Raw genomic sequence first — 17,166 nt, 5'->3', positions numbered from 1 at the left:
AAGGTAGGAGCAATAATCGTTCATATTTCCACCGTAGTTCTGGTGTAACCGTAGTTTAACTGTGGTGTAATTACCACACAACTAATGCATTCACCTCATTAACAATGGTTAGATCACTGCAAACGCGATTTCTATAAAATTAAGTCTTTATGAAACCAATAGGCCAAATATAACTACAACTGTAGCTAAATTTCCCAGTAGAAAACTGCATGTAAAACATGAGAAAGAATGCCTAAATATACAGTATATAAGTGGTAAAGTCCTTTAAAATATGAAATATATTAAATAAAGTGAACATTGTCCTGCCACACTTGTGTAACGAGTTATAGTGAATACAATTTGAATGTAACACATTGCTTTTTCACTAAAATCCTTTTTATTGTATTACAGATTTATTTGTTATTGTATTATTGATTTATTTCTGTTTTTCTTTGAGCAATATTTGTGATTCTGCTGTTCACTGTTTTAGAGACTTTTATTTTGAAAACTTCTCCTGGCGCTCTATTGACGCCATTTTCAAGTGAGTGCGCGCTTCTCTTCAGTTCGCATTGTATATGCTGGGGAGAGGTAAGCGTTTGTCAGAGCTCTTCATTTTATAAGTGAATTAAGTTTGCAAAGTGTATAAATCGACTAAATATTATATTGTAAATGGTACTGAGACTATATGCAGTGTTCTGTTATAAGTTTTATGCGCGAGTGGATTAAGAATGTGAAGTTATATCGTGTGGGCCGTTTTGAGTCATTAATTAGCTAACAAATATTATATCATACAGGAATGTCTTTATGGAATGCCCAAGAAAGAGAGATATGAACTCTATTCATGTTAATCCACAGGTATTTCACTCTTATTGTTTGTTTTCTTCTTTTTATATTCTTGTACTGTGTTAATACTACAATGTTTCAGTGTCTCAATTGTTGCACAAAGTGAGTTCGCATTGTATATGCTGGGGAGAGGAATGTCTTTATGGAATGCCCAAGAAAGAGAGATATGAACTCTATTCATGTTAATCCACAGACGGAGTGAAGTTAATGCTGGGCGTGGCTGTCAATAAATCCCCTTTTGGTGAACAGAAGTGAAAGTGTCCTGGGTCTTCTTACACACAACGCAGATGATGGTAACAGCGGTCAGCAACAGACCGGTTACACTTGCATTTAGTTGTTAGAAGGATTTTAAAAAGTGATTAAGTCTATGAAAATCTGAGACTTACGGGAGATCCTGGCTTTCACAAAAGTTCTCATAGCAGAAGTATATAACGTTACAGAAGATCCCTGTTGAAACAAAAGAGCTCCACAGACGTTATTACTGACTGTAACCTCTAGATGTCACTCTTGCCGTACTGTGGATTTCACAGCTCGAAAGAAAAGCTTCTGCGGTAGTAAGATCTCACTGACTTAAAAATCAAATGCCTCCTCAGAAACATAAATCTTGTATGCAAGTACTCTCACATCTAATATGTAAAGTAATATAACACGAAAACCTCTATCCATCCATCCATCCATCTATCCATCTATCTATCTATCCGTGCCTGTCATTTTTTTATGCCTTTGATCAAACGCAGGTGTTAAATTGCTTTGAACAGTAGATGAATAGACCTCAGTAGATGTGAAACAATTCATATCTCATATTCATATAGGTGTTGAAGGTTTCTATGTACCTGTAGCTGCCCTAATGAGAGGCGCTTTGCTATTTAAACACACTCTGATTTCCAATAAGAACTGTATAGGGGAGATGGACAGCTCCTAATCATTAGGGAGGATTCAGGTTTGGGCTTTTTCACCTCCTCCTCCTCCCTAAATACACAGTTTCTTTTTGGGTCTAAATGTTTATAGTTTTTTTTTGCTCTATCCTTAATGGTTATCTTTTTTTTATTAAAAAAAAGATGAAAATATACAAACACTTTCAGGAAAACATTAAGAAGCATTAAAAAAAATCAACGAAGGGAGAAATCATCATCCTTAATGGTTATCTCTATCTCGCGCATAACAGACGGTGACGTATAATACGTATAAAGCTCCGCCCTTTTCCACAATTGGCGCCGAAAGACAGTTAATTAGCCAAACATCACTCACAAAAGTGATTTAGCGACAACGCTGTAATAAAACTGTCCTCCATTACTGTGAACTGTGTGGAAACATGAAGGAGCATCTCACTATAAGAGAAGGTAGGAGCAATAATCGTTCATATTTCCACCGTAGTTCTGGTGTAACCGTAGTTTAACTGTGGTGTAATTACCACACAACTAATGCATTCACCTCATTAACAATGGTTAGATCACTGCAAACGCGATTTCTATAAAATTAAGTCTTTATGAAACCAATAGGCCAAATATAACTACAACTGTAGCTAAATTTCCCAGTAGAAAACTGCATGTAAAACATGAGAAAGAATGCCTAAATATACAGTATATAAGTGGTAAAGTCCTTTAAAATATGAAATATATTAAATAAAGTGAACATTGTCCTGCCACACTTGCATTTAGTTGTTAGAAGGATTTTAAAAAGTGATTACGTCTATGAAAATCTGAGACTTATGGGAGATCCTGGCTTTCACAAAAGTTCTCATCGCAGAAGTATATAACGTTACAGAAGATCCCTGTTGAAACAAAAGAGCTCCACAGACGTTATTACTGACTGTAACCTCTAGATGTCACTCTTGCCGTACTGTGGATTTCACAGCTCAGGGGAAAAGCTTCTGCGGTAGTAAGATCTCACTGACTTAAAAATCAAATGCCTCCTCAGAAACATAAATCTTGTATGCAAGTACTCTCACATCTAATATGTAAAGTAATATAACACGAAAACCTCTATCCATCCATCCATCCATCTATCCATCTATCTATCTATCCGTGCCTGTCATTTTTTTATGCCTTTGATCAAACTTGCCGTAGGAAGTTACAGTGAGATCAGTATAATAGAAGACACAGATTGAAATATTCCTGCTAATTGAAAACCTGGTGAGGATACCATGAGGTGAAAAAAAACATGTCAGAAATACCCGTGAGATTCTGTCCAACGTAAAGTAGATTCACTTAGCCACTGCTAAAACATGTAAAAAATAAAGGCCCTGGTACAAGTGCACTGGACTGCCATTCATTGTATGTGGAAGCAAAAGTTAGCAGTGCTACATGGGAATATTTTGATAATCCCTTACCTGAAACCTGTAGGTAACTAAAAAAGGCTACATTAACCAAAACTAAAGACCGGGAGAAAAACATAGGAGGGAAAGAACGAACATAAAGAAGCAGGAAAGTAGAAACGCAAAGAATAATCACTGATGTTCGGCATTCACTTATGATGAACAGAATGTAAAAGAAATGATGCCAGATAGTAACAAATCCAATAAAAGTTTATTATGAATATGGCACCTGTAAGATGGTAAAAAAACTGTGTTACAGAAAGACAACCATGTATGACATGTTGCTTTAACTGATGAAAACCTACAAAAGTATAAAATAACCCTGTTGTAAAATGACGTATGTACATTTTTGAATTGCAGCATTATTTATGGCACCTGTAAGATGGTAAAAAAACTGTGTTACAGAAAGACAACCATGTATGACATGTTGCTTTAACTGATGAAAACCTACAAAAGTATAAAATAACCCTGTTGTAAAATGAAGTATGTACATTTTTGAATTGCAGCATTATTTATGGTAAATGAACAAAAAATGTGTTTCCAAAAAAATAAGCCAGGCACTCAAAGTTAGCTTCAGTTAGTTGTTTTTTGTCTTTTTTTTTCTCTGAAAACAAAAAACAAAACCAAAATGTACCATAGTTTTCTCTTTTTAATATTTTAATTTGTTTGTACTTAGAATTTATAACACTGTTAACACTGATACTAAGAGAATCCCCTTTCTCCCATATTCTTCTACTTGGCACCAAGTTCCTCATAAAAGAATCTGTATAATTGTACAAGAAATAGTTAAAAACACAGACACAGTCTTCACAGGTAATGAAGTGATTTCTCATATTGTAATTTTAAACACTATTTATCTGACAGCAGCTGAGATTAGTTTAAGATTAAATCACCAGCAATCATTTTGACACAACACAGATACATTGAGACAGCTCGACCGGCTGTTCTGTTAGTAACATATGGGTGTATTTCCTGGTCCACAGTTGTCTGTTTTTGGAGCTGCCCCCAAACCCCGTCCCGACCGCTTCTGCTCTACGTACAAAATGCTAAAATCTAGGATCCTGTTAACCTGCAGCGGTGACGCCAAGCTCTCCTGCAACCGTTCCGACAGCGAGTCCCGTTATTGTCATTTTTAAAAACATTAATATCATGACCTGGGTTTGAGTAACAACACGTTTTCACAGAAACCACAGACACAAGTTTCCTGATGTCGGGGGGAAGCCTGATTCAGGTAAAAAGACGAAGGCCTCCCCCTTCCCTTTGCTGGACAGACTAAAAAACACTAAACATCGACAAAGCCGCTGGACCGAACAAAATCAAGTAAACCAAACAATCAACTTAGTAAACATGCATTTCCAAAACACCTATAAAAATAGATTTTATAGTGAGAAATATTTTTTTCATCTCTTTAGAAATCTTTAAAATTGTTTATTGTCCTGAAATACTACCGTCATCTTTTTTTTAAATTTCCTGTGAGTTGCAGGGTCCTTGAAGTCAACAGGCTTGGTGGAAACCAATGAAATACACCCAATGCACAAGACAAGCACAAGGGACTCTGGGAATGTTTCACATCTGAGGCTTTTAAGGTTCCAGTCTACTAAATGCTACTTCCGTTTTTTTATTCCTCATCACATTTGAGCTGGAAACTGCAATCCCAGAATTCCTCAGTGGCAAAAAATGGCTCCTTAAACCTTTGAGCTAGTTTAGAGTCTTTTATCTCTGAGAAGAGAGAGAGGTCTGTAGACTACACGACAGCAAAGCAATAGCAGAAACAGAAAAAAGTAATACATACAAAAAGGAAGCAGCAAAAAAGGTGACACTACATTGGAAGGCCACCACACAAAATCCACTAACCTCCACTGGTTCACTAAGACTGCAAGGGGGCTGGAAGGAGAACAAATGTTTCCCCGTTCAAGCCCGGACTAGCACAGAGAGGACAAAGGACAAAACAGCTACATTAGCTCAGTATATACTGCATATAGTAACACACACTTAAGTTGCTATGGAGACTGACAGCCAATGACACTTACACATTGTACAAGTTTACGGTTATCACACTGCGTAATAGATGACTTGATGGATGGCTGCCAAATGATGAAGTGACAGTTTTCTTCCGTTTTATTACTTTAGTGTTTTTTTTTTTTTAAACATCAAATCACAGTGTTTTAACACCAAACTGTGAGAGTAAAGGTTTTTTTTGGCAACAGTGGATACAAATTAGGAATGTGGATTTTCAAAACACATTTTTTGATTGAAAATGCATGTCCTTATTACAATCTCCATTTGATATGTGATTTTCAGAGAGAGTTAAGGGGTAAGGGATGAAGGGGGACTGATTTCGGAAAGGACACCAGGCTTGTAAGCTAAAGAGGGAGTGTAAACAATCAAGCCAAAAATTAATTAAAAAAAATCCCCAAAACAATTAAGCATAGCTCTGACCAAAGCCTGTTTGGAGTTTAACATTCATCTTGAAGTTTATGATGTAAAATTAGCCTCCGTTGCAAAAAAACGTTTCTGTATCCCTTTCCAGACTCAATCAGATTGAGTTAAATATTCTCCTGTGTTCACGGGTAGGTGATGAACATAATAAACAAAAAACAAACTGAAAAAAAATAAAAAATCTGTTAGAGGTTTGACTTTTCTGTGGAAAAGCTCTGAAGCCGCCATTTGTTTGGAGTTCCGGAACAGTACCTACATCAGCCAGCTGAGTGAGGGTAACTCAATGATAGCACCATGGATCTGCAAACAGAAGATGGAACTGGAAAAATCTCACACTGACCTGTTCCATGTCCTGGGATTTTATAGTAACATTCTATTCACAGGTCAATACCCGGCTAAAATTGCTTTTTTAAAATGCATGATTTGCAAGTTAAGTTGAGCTATAAAAAACGAAGAAAAAGCATTATTTCTAAAATACTATTCCCCCTTTAGAAAGAACCGCAAAACCCTTTGAACTACATCAAACAGGGTAACATCCTTTTGTCAGCATCAATCTTGATTACACCAAGATACCTATAGAAACATAAACATTTTCTTTTCTTGTCAATTTTCTTTTTCTAATACCTTTAAGACATCCTAATGAGGATGTTATATACTCTGGACAAATATCACACCACAGAGAAAACACGCTACAGTGCTATGAATTCCCTGTGGCTCAGAAGGAACTCTTTACAATAGAGATGAGTCTGTTTAGAAAAACCGTCATCAAGAACTTGTGTAAGGAGGCGAGAAAGAAGAAAGAGAAAGTCGAAGAGATAGAAAGACACAGGAAGAGAAACCATTCATTTCAGTTACACAAGCTCAATTGCTCAAAATTCAAAGTGCTAGAACATCTCACTTTTCCCCAACACAGTCTTTTGCCTCAGAAGTCTTTTTTAACACAGTTGAACACAGTAATATGGTCTCAATGTTTTGCTTTAATCCTCCTTGCGCTCCAGAGTCTGTGTGTTGTGGATGCCGTTGCTGTAGACGGGAAACGGAAGCGTGGAGAAAAGTCCCTCTGCTGTGGTGAAGACATTAGCAGCTGGCATCTGAGTGAGCCCGGCTCCGCTGACTGCACCCCCAAAGGGGGTGGACATGTTGAGCCGGTGCACATGATGGTACAGCATCTCCATGGGTGTCTTGGGGTCTATGCCAAAGCCGGGTCCATCCATGAAGTTCACAGCAGTGTGAGCATTAGGCAGGATGTTGCCCTGCATGGCCAGACTGACGTCTGCTGGGGCATATCGGATCGTTCCAGTGGTGTAGACTCGTGGGGAAGCCGTGCTGGTGGCAGCAAGCGTGCCTGTGACTCTGTGCACCAATGGAAGTACCACGTTCCCCGCTTGTAACCTCTGCAGGGCTTCCAGATCACTGGTGTAGAGCAGGGAACCGGAGGAGGTGGGTGTACCCTGCTGCTTGTCCCGTGGCGATGCCGAGAGAGGTGGGGAGAGCGGGTCAGCGGTGGTGGAACTGGAAGGAGGAACCAAGCTGCCCGGAGTTGCGCTGGACACAGAGGTGGGGGCACTGTTATTGTTGCCGCTGCTAATGTTGCCATTGAAGTTGGGCTTTCTGCTGCCTCCTCCACCCTCGGCACCAGGTGGAGTGAGGACAGAGTCGGGGATGGACACCTGCAGGCCGGCAGGCGGGGGAGAAGGGAAGGTGTTGTGGGGTTTTGTCATGCTGTAGGGAGACTCGTTGCGGGAGATCTCTCGGTTGGGTGGGTAGTTCCAGATGCTGCTGTCGTTGTCGAAGTTTATAGGTTCTGACATCTCCGTCTTGATCTTCAGCACAGAGGAACTGGTTGGGGAGGGTGGAAGCAGGAGGGGAGGCTGGTCTCCAAGGGTGGGGTCCAGGCTACCAGGGCTGGGGGTAGCAGCGGCCGAGGGAGACAGACGGAGACGTTGTCGACTTCCATCCCATTTCTGCTTTTTTCTCCTCTTCTTTCTCTTCTGGTGTTTACTCATTGCTGGTCCGCTCAGCTCCCCTTCACTGTTGCAGTCCTTCACAATATCTTCCACCTCATCCTCTTCTTCGTCTGAGGAGCAAGAGGAGGGCGAGTCCTGTAGTTCCTCCACCTCACCATCACCGTAACGCTCCACCTTTATGTGTAAACCACCTAGGTGGCCCTCCTTGTGGTCGGTTTCACAGTCAGAAGGTTCCAGACTATCATCACTGTCCTGACTTTCTGGATTGCTGGAACTGTCTCCTTCCTCCTGTCGTCTCATCTCTTGCTCTGGCGGCTGGCCCATCTGTTTCTTACTGTCTGACTCTGGATCTTCACTGTTCTCGGAAGACTGATTCCCCTTTCCATCTGACTTGGAGTTTTCATTGTCTTCTGGGAGAAAGAAAAAGGTTTAGTGGACAAGTTTCCATACACATCACAATGTCATAGTTTATTTGACAAAGCAAGTTTTTTCGCACAAGAAACAGTTCACTAAACATTGTCAGGGGTTTTATGTTAAGGCTATTCATTTAAAGTTTGGAAGCCCTCCAGTTGGATTTATATTACAAGTCTTATGTACATGACACAGTTACACTGGGGACATAAACTGTTTTTTGATGTTGTAGTTTTGGCAACAGCATTAGCCACCAGTGACTTATTCATAATGTGATGTATCGTTGATCATTAGTTTTGTCATGAACGAGTCAAATTCTGTTCAGAACAAGTGTTGTTGGTAGCTGGGTTCTTAAGAACAAGACGAGCTCAATCTATGTATCAGAAATCATTAATACATCAAAATTCTTTCTTTTTAAAGTATATGAATTTAGAACTGAGGGGGAAAAACAAAACTGTGAGGCAAATATATCTCACAGGGATTTGGAAATTCTGGCCTTAGGAAAAACATGTCTGCATTGGAAGAGAAACACAGGGAGAGAGAGAGAAAGAGACAGAGAAAGACAGAAGGAGAATGCGGGGATAGGTGTAGAGATAGGTAGGGAGTGTGAGAGGAGAAGAGGGCATGGTTTAGTCCAGCTGCAGCTGGCACAGTCTGTAACCTTTGTGATGAAGGCTGGCAAAAGGCTCGGCAGGCAGAGATGCCCAGGGGCCAATATGTTGGCACTTTCCCCAGACTGTCAACCGGCCTTGTTCACTCACAGCCTCCACCATCTCTGGAATCTCACTTCATCTTCTTTTGGAATGTATAATTCATATCTCCAACTGGCTGAGGAGTTTTAATTGGCTATTTACACCAGTTTTAGGGACATATCGAAAGCACCACATTTCCTTGTCCTACATAATTTACAGTAATTATTGAAATGAAGATAATTTACACAGTAAGAGCCCTCAGATGAGACATTTGCATTTGATTAAAAGAAAACTTTCAAGTATGTTGTGTACAGTGTTACTTTACAATACTACTGGTTTGTAAATAATCTAAAATGTAGAATCTAGTATCACCAGAAACGGTTCCATGAACAGGGATAACAAACTTGGAGCAAGAAGAACTGGTTTTAAGTGTTCTGCTCAAGCAGAGGCGGACTTAACCATTAGGCAAAGGTAGGTGACCGCCTTGGGCCCCCAAAAGCCAAGGGCCCCTAAAATGCTTTTTATATGCGAGATGCGCGTTCAGTGCGGACGCACAAGTGGTTGCTGTGGTGTTCATTACCACGACATCCGTCTGTGCGTCCGCGTTGAACGTGCTTCTTAGCAAAAGTAGGGCGATGTAGAAAATGGGGACGGAATCCCGGAATCTATTCATAAAAACGGAATTTACTGTGTAACGCGGAATGTGACGGAATGAACAGCGCAGACACGCGTTTCGTTTAAGCACGCGCAACGCTCGCAGTTGTCGTCTGTAGTAACTAAATAGTATTTTTGCCATTTAATATTCACATACACTAGTCCATATCGCGGTTTGATTGAAGTGTACTGAATTGCATTTGATTTATTCATTCAATATTTGACGAATTCCGTGACATTGCTCGTTACACAGTAAACTTCTCATAGTGCCCTACAAATATCATGCATCTGAAGCTATAATTTTAATACTAAGCAACAGTGCATATTATATAGGGCCTATTTAAATTTTTTTAAATGGTGCTCACTCGTTTTTGTGAAAGACCCAAGAAGGGTCACTTTCCACACAGGCACACTTCATGTTTGGTTGAAATAATCCTTAAGCATGTAAATTTATAATTTCCTTCAGTTTAATTTAAATGTGCAATTAAAATAAATAAAAATAAATGTATATTTTCAAGTTTAGAATTAGACAGCCTTGCGTTGTGTAGACACTTGCATAGTGAAAATTACCCCAACGCACCCCCTAGTGTCCAACCTACTCTAATACTATTTTAACCTGTTTAAATGTGAACAAGGGATTTACAACATTAAAGAAATCCTTTATTTATAACATGTACATGAAAAATCTAAAAGATTAGACACAACTATGGGACACGGTCATGCAGCAGCGAGCAACAGTGAAAGGAACCTCAAGGTTGTAAATGTGTGAAATTGTATAGGGCCCCATTCCTGTATTTTGCCTGGGGCCCCCACATCACTAAATCCGCCCCTGTGCTCAAGGGCATAGTAATGATTAAACCAACAACCTTCCACGTATTCTGTACTGTTTTGGGGCATATTGCAATGAAATGGGACTAGGAGTGATACTCTACCAGAGTTCTTGGAGTCGGATTCAGAATCAGATGTTTCTGAGGACTCTGATGCTTTCTCTGGCAGGTTAGGCAGCTGTGCGATATCCATGGGTGTATCTTTGTACTCTGGATTACTGCCCATTTAAAAAGAAACCACAAAAAAATACACGTTTAGAAGGTACAAGTCATTCACTTTGCCAGCTGAGAATCATTCACAGCCGTGTGAAAGATCCTTTACACTCTTCTCTAGAATGTTCCAGACATCCTGATTGATTCACTGCGGCCCAAACCAAAGAGCATTCTAATAATCTCTAAGCCCGAACACAGACCCAAAAGCAGCAAGAAATCACACTGCAGTTTGACAAAATCTGTGTGCTTGGCCTTCATCATCTTACAGAGGAACCGACTATTATTAACTCTCTCAGATACTTTAATCTTGTCACAGTGCCGGAAGGAAAGAAACAAAATATAAAGATGGCAATTTCATCAAAGTAAAAGACTCCTATACCTGAGTACATAGTTGACCCAGATGATGTTTTTTTCGTTGGCATTCTTGGTGTTGATTGCAATAGTGGCACTGGACTGGATCCAGATATAACCTCCATTCTTCTGAATCCAGCGGTAATACTTTGTCACACACTGACCTTTATTCAGCACTATAAAAAGAGGATAGAATACCAGAAAGGAAAGGAGGTGGAAGAGAAAAAGGAGATAAAGTCAACAATGTGATGTATTTACATTTAAATATACCCAGGTTTAATTACAACAATAACAAATAATAATAATAATCATAATATTTGCATTCAGTAAAGCACAAACCTATCCATAATTTCATTTGAAAGAGATACTCTATTACCAGCTTGAACACTCTTAATCTCAAAGGCCCAGCAGAGGGCGCTGTGACTATTTGCTAAGGGCTCTGTAATCGTGTCCTTGTCTGAGGCTACTCATGTGAAGACACTGTGGCAGCTGCCATAATTTTGGCTAAATTAAGCGCTAAATGGCGATCTCAAATAATATGAATTTGCATTAATCATTGTTCTGCAAAACAGAAACAGTCGGAATCCAAGCATGGTAGTACATTCAGATTCTGGGTTTAATTACAGCTACAAATAGCCCTTTCCGTAAAAAGAGTCCATTGAGAAAGATGATTTATATAAGAATAAGTCTAGTAATTAAAATCATTACAGACTAATAGCATTGTTTAAGAAGCCGTACCAAAGGCTCCGATAATTGACTTTAGTTCACCGACTGCTTTCTGTACCAGTAAATGTGTTTTAAGCTCTAACTCCAGAAAATTGAGACAAAAAGCCAAGAGTTGTTTATCTGACTTGTTGGCCGTGGCCAGTGGGCATACCCTTGACTCACCTTCACTCTCTTCAACAAAGTTTACATGCTACTGAGAGTCTATGGAGAGGTTCAATATACATGGACTGCATCTAAGCAAAAGCGCTAGAAAAAACATTGTTCACATCTGAAATGACAGAACTGAAGATAAAAGAAAGAACTGCTATGGAGAATATTCCAAAAATATATAAGTAAGACGAGAGGAAAATGTTTTAACATATGCTTTTGAAATGGTTTAAAATCTCACAGTGATAGACAGATACATCCTGCACCATTTTCATTGAACACAGCTAAGTTGCAAATGCTCTGGCAATACAAAATGCAGAGCTATTTGTTGTGCCAATAAAGCACATTAAATTGAAACCGAATCAAAGTATTGTACAGCTTCAGTATATTAAATCTTGTCATACATACAGAGCGATTCTTTCCCTATATATCTGTGAACATGTGAGTCCGAGCGGTCCCTTTAAACCCTCATTACTGTCTACAAGTTCTAGGACATTTTTCCCTCTGCCTTTAAACCTGATGAGCTGATCTCATCTGCATTGCATTTGAAGTGCTGGCCCCCTCGGCTCCGCCCCGCACCACGTCTGTACAGGTGAGGCTTATTTTTTAACCCCCTCTCAGTTACGCTGCCATTAAATCAATCAGGGGCTGCTTGAGTTATTGATTTAGTGGTAATGAAGCCACCCCTTTCTCTCTCTCTCTCTTTCTGTATCCTTCTTTTTATTTTCCGGTGCAGGAGTCGTTGGCTGCTTTTGGAGGCTTTAAAAGGAATACGGCCTCTTTAATCTGCCTGCCTTCTCCTGGAGCCTCGGGCAAGCCTGCAGGATGGTCTCTCACTCTCTCTGTCTCTCTCCCTCTCTACTCCGTTCTTTCTCATTCTATCTCTCTCGCTCTCTCTGCACCAGGGCCTCTGTCCTTCAGTTCTGTTAAATCACTTGGATCCCTTCCATAATAGCAGCTACCTTTCAGATACCCTTTACCCAGCGTGGCCTCACTTCCAGCAGGAGGGGTGGAGGGTGTCACTGTCATATAAAAGCAAGTAATTTACACCCGTGAAATTGCTTTATGGAAAAGTCCTTGCAGTCCACTGGGGTATTATTGTAAAGACAAGCCTTTTATGAATGAGAGAGCAGACATGCAGATCTGCGGCACCCGGGCAGGGTTTGGCTGGACAAGTGAATTGGAGGTTTTTAACTTGTATTCTTTGGATCTAATGGGCGAAACTTCACCAGCAGAGGAGTAAATGCATTGGCTATTTAGAGATGCCGCGAGAAGTGAAATTACACCTATGTTCATTGTTTTCAAAGCATCATCACAGTTGCAAGGTGTTTTGGAATAACTGCAAGTAAGGATGCAATCATCTGCTGGTTATAAAGATGTCGTTGTGTTGTAAAATCCAGATAAAACCAGTTTCTAGCTGGTCAAAGCTGGCTGTTTATGGCCATGTGCTAATCCAAACTGCTTGAGATAGTTGTTTAGCTGATCTAAAAACTGTTGGGGCTGAAGTAAAACTAGTTAGAGCTGGTTGGCTACACTGGTGCAAACAGCTAAAAACTAATTAAAATGACATTAAAAACAACAAAAATACATTCAAATGAATCACTGCTGACATAAATGCAGCATATCCGTGGATACAGACTAACAGAAACATCTATTTTATATTTACTATGAATCCATTATGGAAGAAACCTGAAAAAACACTGTCAACGGTACATGCGATGGGTGTTAGAGCAGGTGTATTTTTCCGCAGCTGTGGAGTCTATCTTCAAGCACAATAAGGAGTGAAGGGAGTTTTTCATTAAAGTCAGTTTGAACTACTCTTCAGAGACCGGCTCTTGTAGTCTGCCTTCAGGCACAGAGCTTCAGTCTCCTGGGGTTTCTCCACACTTCTGTGAGCCATCGTTTCCCACCTCTGTCTCTCTCTCACTCTCTTTCTCAGCTGGTAAAAACACATGCACACACACACACACACTTGCGGAGCATTTATGCGGTGAGTATTATACATAGTCGTGTAACACAGTGTCTTTTATTAATTTAAACCGTGTTGGTCCTGTTCGGAAGCTGACACAGGTGAGGTCAGAGCTGTCACAATGCATTTCTGCCCATATAAAACACCTGCTCTCAAATGCTTCGTGAGCACCAACAGTTGACTTTCTAATTTTCCTTCGGTAAACCAGAGCTGTTTTTTTTACAGTTACAAAGCTCAAATTAAACTGTTAAACATATAGATGAGAAGGACAGTTCATTTTTTAGTATGTCCTAAAAGTAGTTGAAGAAATAGGCCACAAGAGACAGTGCAGTATAGAGATTTTACTGTAGTTAAAAACCAATGTCTTACTGTTTTTATTGAAAAGGCAGCAACAGCAATATGAATTAAATTAACATTATGATCAGTTAAGAATTATTCTGGCTATCAGTATTTTTCAACCACTTTAAAGACCAGAATCTAGTCTGAACTACCCATTTTATAAAGGACCATAAACTACTCTTTAAGCAACCCTGGGTCAAGGTGCTCAATTTAAACAGATCGGCTTTAAATGCTTTATCGGGCCCTTGACCACTTGAGCAGGGGCCTATGAACTCTGCAGCACGCATCTGTAATATATCACACATCGCAACTCATAAAGAACACTACATGCACTCAAGCCAAAGGAACGTCTTCTCCACGCACACATCACTGCATCTGCAGCAAAGAGATTTGACCAGACTGACATCATCCCTCTTATCCCAGGCTCTAACCAATCTGATGGCCCTGTGTGATCTGATATCAGAGTCTGATTAGCAATCAGCGGGAGATCGGTGTGACTGCTACTTAGTCACGAGTGACATGTTCATGCAGACACCTGAAGATCTGGCTTTGATGGAAGTCGAGACGACACTCACGTCATTATAATGCATTTAGCTGTGCTAGGATTTCTTTAACCAAAGTAACAAAGTATCAAGTAGTAGTGTGACAGCAGCAGCAATTAGCAAAAATTAAACACTTTCTTAAACTATGCTTTCTCTTATTTGAAGGAGTTTACTGAATCAGTTCAACCCAGTTATATGCATTTTCTAGTTTTATTAGTTATTGTTGTAGTATCTGGTGCGAATTTATGATCAAATTGAGATAATACAGTTCTTTATTATTCTTGCTCTAGATTAAATTGCTCGTATCGTGCAAAAAAATATCAATAATCTCTGTTTTTTTATTTAAAATGAAAAGGGCATTTACATGCACAACAAAGATGCCAATTCCAGGGCCTCTGTCCTTCAGTTCTGTTAAATCACTTGGATCCCTTCCATAATAGCAGCTACCTTTCAGATACCCTTTACCCAGCGTGGCCTCACTTCCAGCAGGAGGGGTGGAGGGTGTCACTGTCATATAAAAGTAAGTAATTTACACCCGTGAAATTGCTTTATGGAAAAGTCCTTGCAGTCCACTGGGGTATTATTGTAAAGACAAGCCTTTTATGAATGAGAGAGCAGACATGCAGATCTGCGGCACCCGGGCAGGGTGAATTGGAGGTGTTTAACTTGTATTCTTTGGATCTAATGGCAAAACTTCACCAGCGGAGGAAGTAAACGCCTTGGCCATTTAGAGAAGCGGCGAGAAGTGAAATTACACCTGTGATCATTGTTTTCAAAGCATCATCTCAGTTTCAAGGCATTTTGGAACAACTGCAAGTAAGGATGCAATCATTTGCTGGTTTTAAAGATGTTTTTGTGTTGTAAAATCCAGATAAAACCAGTTTCTAGCTGGTCAAAGCTACTAAGGCACGTGCTAATCCATACTGCTTGAGATAGTTGTAAAACTAGTTAGAGCTGGTTGGCAAGCAAGTAAAATGACATGCACATGAATCACTGCTGACATAAATGCAGCATATCCATGAATACAGACTAACAGAAACATATATTTTATATTTACTCTGAACCCATTATGGAAGAAACCTGAAGAAACATTGTCAACGGTACATGCGATGGGTGTTAGAGCAGGTGTATTTTTCCGCAGCTGTGGAGTCTATCTTCAAGCACAATAAGGAGTGAAGGGAGTTTTTCATTAAAGTCAGTTTGAACTACTCTTCAGAGACCGGCTCTTGTAGTCTGCCTTCAGGCACAGAGCTTCAGTCTCCTGGGGTTTCTCCACACTTCTGTGAGCCATCGTTTCCCACCTCTGTCTCTCTCTCACTCTCTTTCTCAGCTGGTAAAAACACATGCACACACACACACACACTTGCGGAGCATTTATGCGGTGAGTATTATACATAGTCGTGTAACACAGTGTCTTTTATTAATTTAAACCGTGTTGGTCCTGTTCGGAAGCTGACACAGGTGAGGTCAGAGCTGTCACAATGCATTTCTGCCCATATAAAACACCTGCTCTCAAATGCTTCGTGAGCACCAACAGTTGACTTTCTAATTTTCCTTCGGTAAACCAGAGCTGTTTTTTTTACAGTTACAAAGCTCAAATTAAACTGTTAAACATATAGATGAGAAGGACAGTTCATTTTTTAGTATGTCCTAAAAGTAGTTGAAGAAATAGGCCACAAGAGACAGTGCAGTATAGAGATTTTACTGTAGTTAAAAACCAATGTCTTACTGTTTTTATTGAAAAGGCAGCAACAGCAATATGAATTAAATTAACATTATGATCAGTTAAGAATTATTCTGGCTATCAGTATTTTTCAACCACTTTAAAGACCAGAATCTAGTCTGAACTACCCATTTTATAAAGGACCATAAACTACTCTTTAAGCAACCCTGGGTCAAGGTGCTCAATTTAAACAGATCGGCTTTAAATGCTTTATCGGGCCCTTGACCACTTGAGCAGGGGCCTATGAACTCTGCAGCACGCATCTGTAATATATCACACATCGCAACTCATAAAGAACACTACATGCACTCAAGCCAAAGGAACGTCTTCTCCACGCACACATCACTGCATCTGCAGCAAAGAGATTTGACCAGACTGACATCATCCCTCTTATCCCAGGCTCTAACCAATCTGATGGCCCTGTGTGATCTGATATCAGAGTCTGATTAGCAATCAGCGGGAGATCGGTGTGACTGCTACTTAGTCACGAGTGACATGTTCATGCAGACACCTGAAGATCTGGCTTTGATAGAAGCCGAGATGACACACGTCATTATAATGCATTTAGCTGTGCTAGGATTTCTTTAACCAAAGTAACAAAGTATCAAGTAGTAGTGTGACAGCAGCAGCAATTAGCAAAAATTAAACACTTTCTTAAACTATGCTTTCTCTTATTTGAAGGAGTTTACTGAATCAGTTCAACCCAGTTATATGCATTTTCTAGTTTTATTAGTTATTGTTGTAGTATCTGGTGCGAATTTATGATCAAATTGAGATAATACAGTTCTTTATTATTCTTGCTCTAGATTAAATTGCTCGTATCGTGCAAAAAAATATCAATAATCTCTGTTTTTTTATTTAAAATGAAAAGGGCATTTACATGCACAACAAAGATGCCAATTATCAAAATATGCTTTTCCTAAAAATAAAAAAAAAGTTTACATTAAATGTGAAATTAGTTTTTTTTTTTTTTGATGAAAAAAAAATAAGGTTTTGAATTTGCTTTTGACTTTTACCAGGTATAAGAAAA

At 39.6% G+C, this 17,166-nt stretch overlaps 1 protein-coding gene and 1 long non-coding RNA gene across 2 annotated transcripts in view; one reads left to right on the top strand and one right to left on the bottom strand.

Annotated features, from left to right (window-relative positions):
* Positions 1-497: 497 nt before the first annotated feature.
* Positions 498-1,145, top strand: LOC107733847 (uncharacterized). Its single transcript, XR_001639030.1, has 3 exons — positions 498-567; positions 774-834; positions 1,016-1,145. It is a non-coding gene; the product is annotated as an uncharacterized LOC107733847 (long non-coding RNA).
* Positions 1,146-5,914: 4,769 nt separating this feature from the next.
* npas3 (neuronal PAS domain protein 3) overlaps positions 5,915-17,166 on the bottom strand; it is a 320,924-nt gene continuing 309,672 nt past the window's right edge. The window contains exons 10-12 of the mRNA XM_016545634.1: positions 10,719-10,866; positions 10,232-10,344; positions 5,915-7,952 (exon numbers count right to left, since the gene is read on the bottom strand). Coding sequence (XP_016401120.1) covers positions 6,553-7,952; positions 10,232-10,344; positions 10,719-10,866 — 1,661 coding nt within the window. The 3' untranslated portion in view covers positions 5,915-6,552. The remainder of the gene's footprint in view (positions 7,953-10,231; positions 10,345-10,718; positions 10,867-17,166) is intronic.

The sequence above is a fragment of the Sinocyclocheilus rhinocerous genome, unplaced genomic scaffold (assembly GCF_001515625.1).
Source record: "Sinocyclocheilus rhinocerous isolate Xijiao unplaced genomic scaffold, SAMN03320098_v1.1 scaffold853, whole genome shotgun sequence".
Lineage (NCBI taxonomy): Eukaryota > Metazoa > Chordata > Actinopteri > Cypriniformes > Cyprinidae > Sinocyclocheilus > Sinocyclocheilus rhinocerous.
Note: the sequence above shows the minus strand (reverse complement) of the source record. Positions and strands in the feature narration are given on the sequence as shown.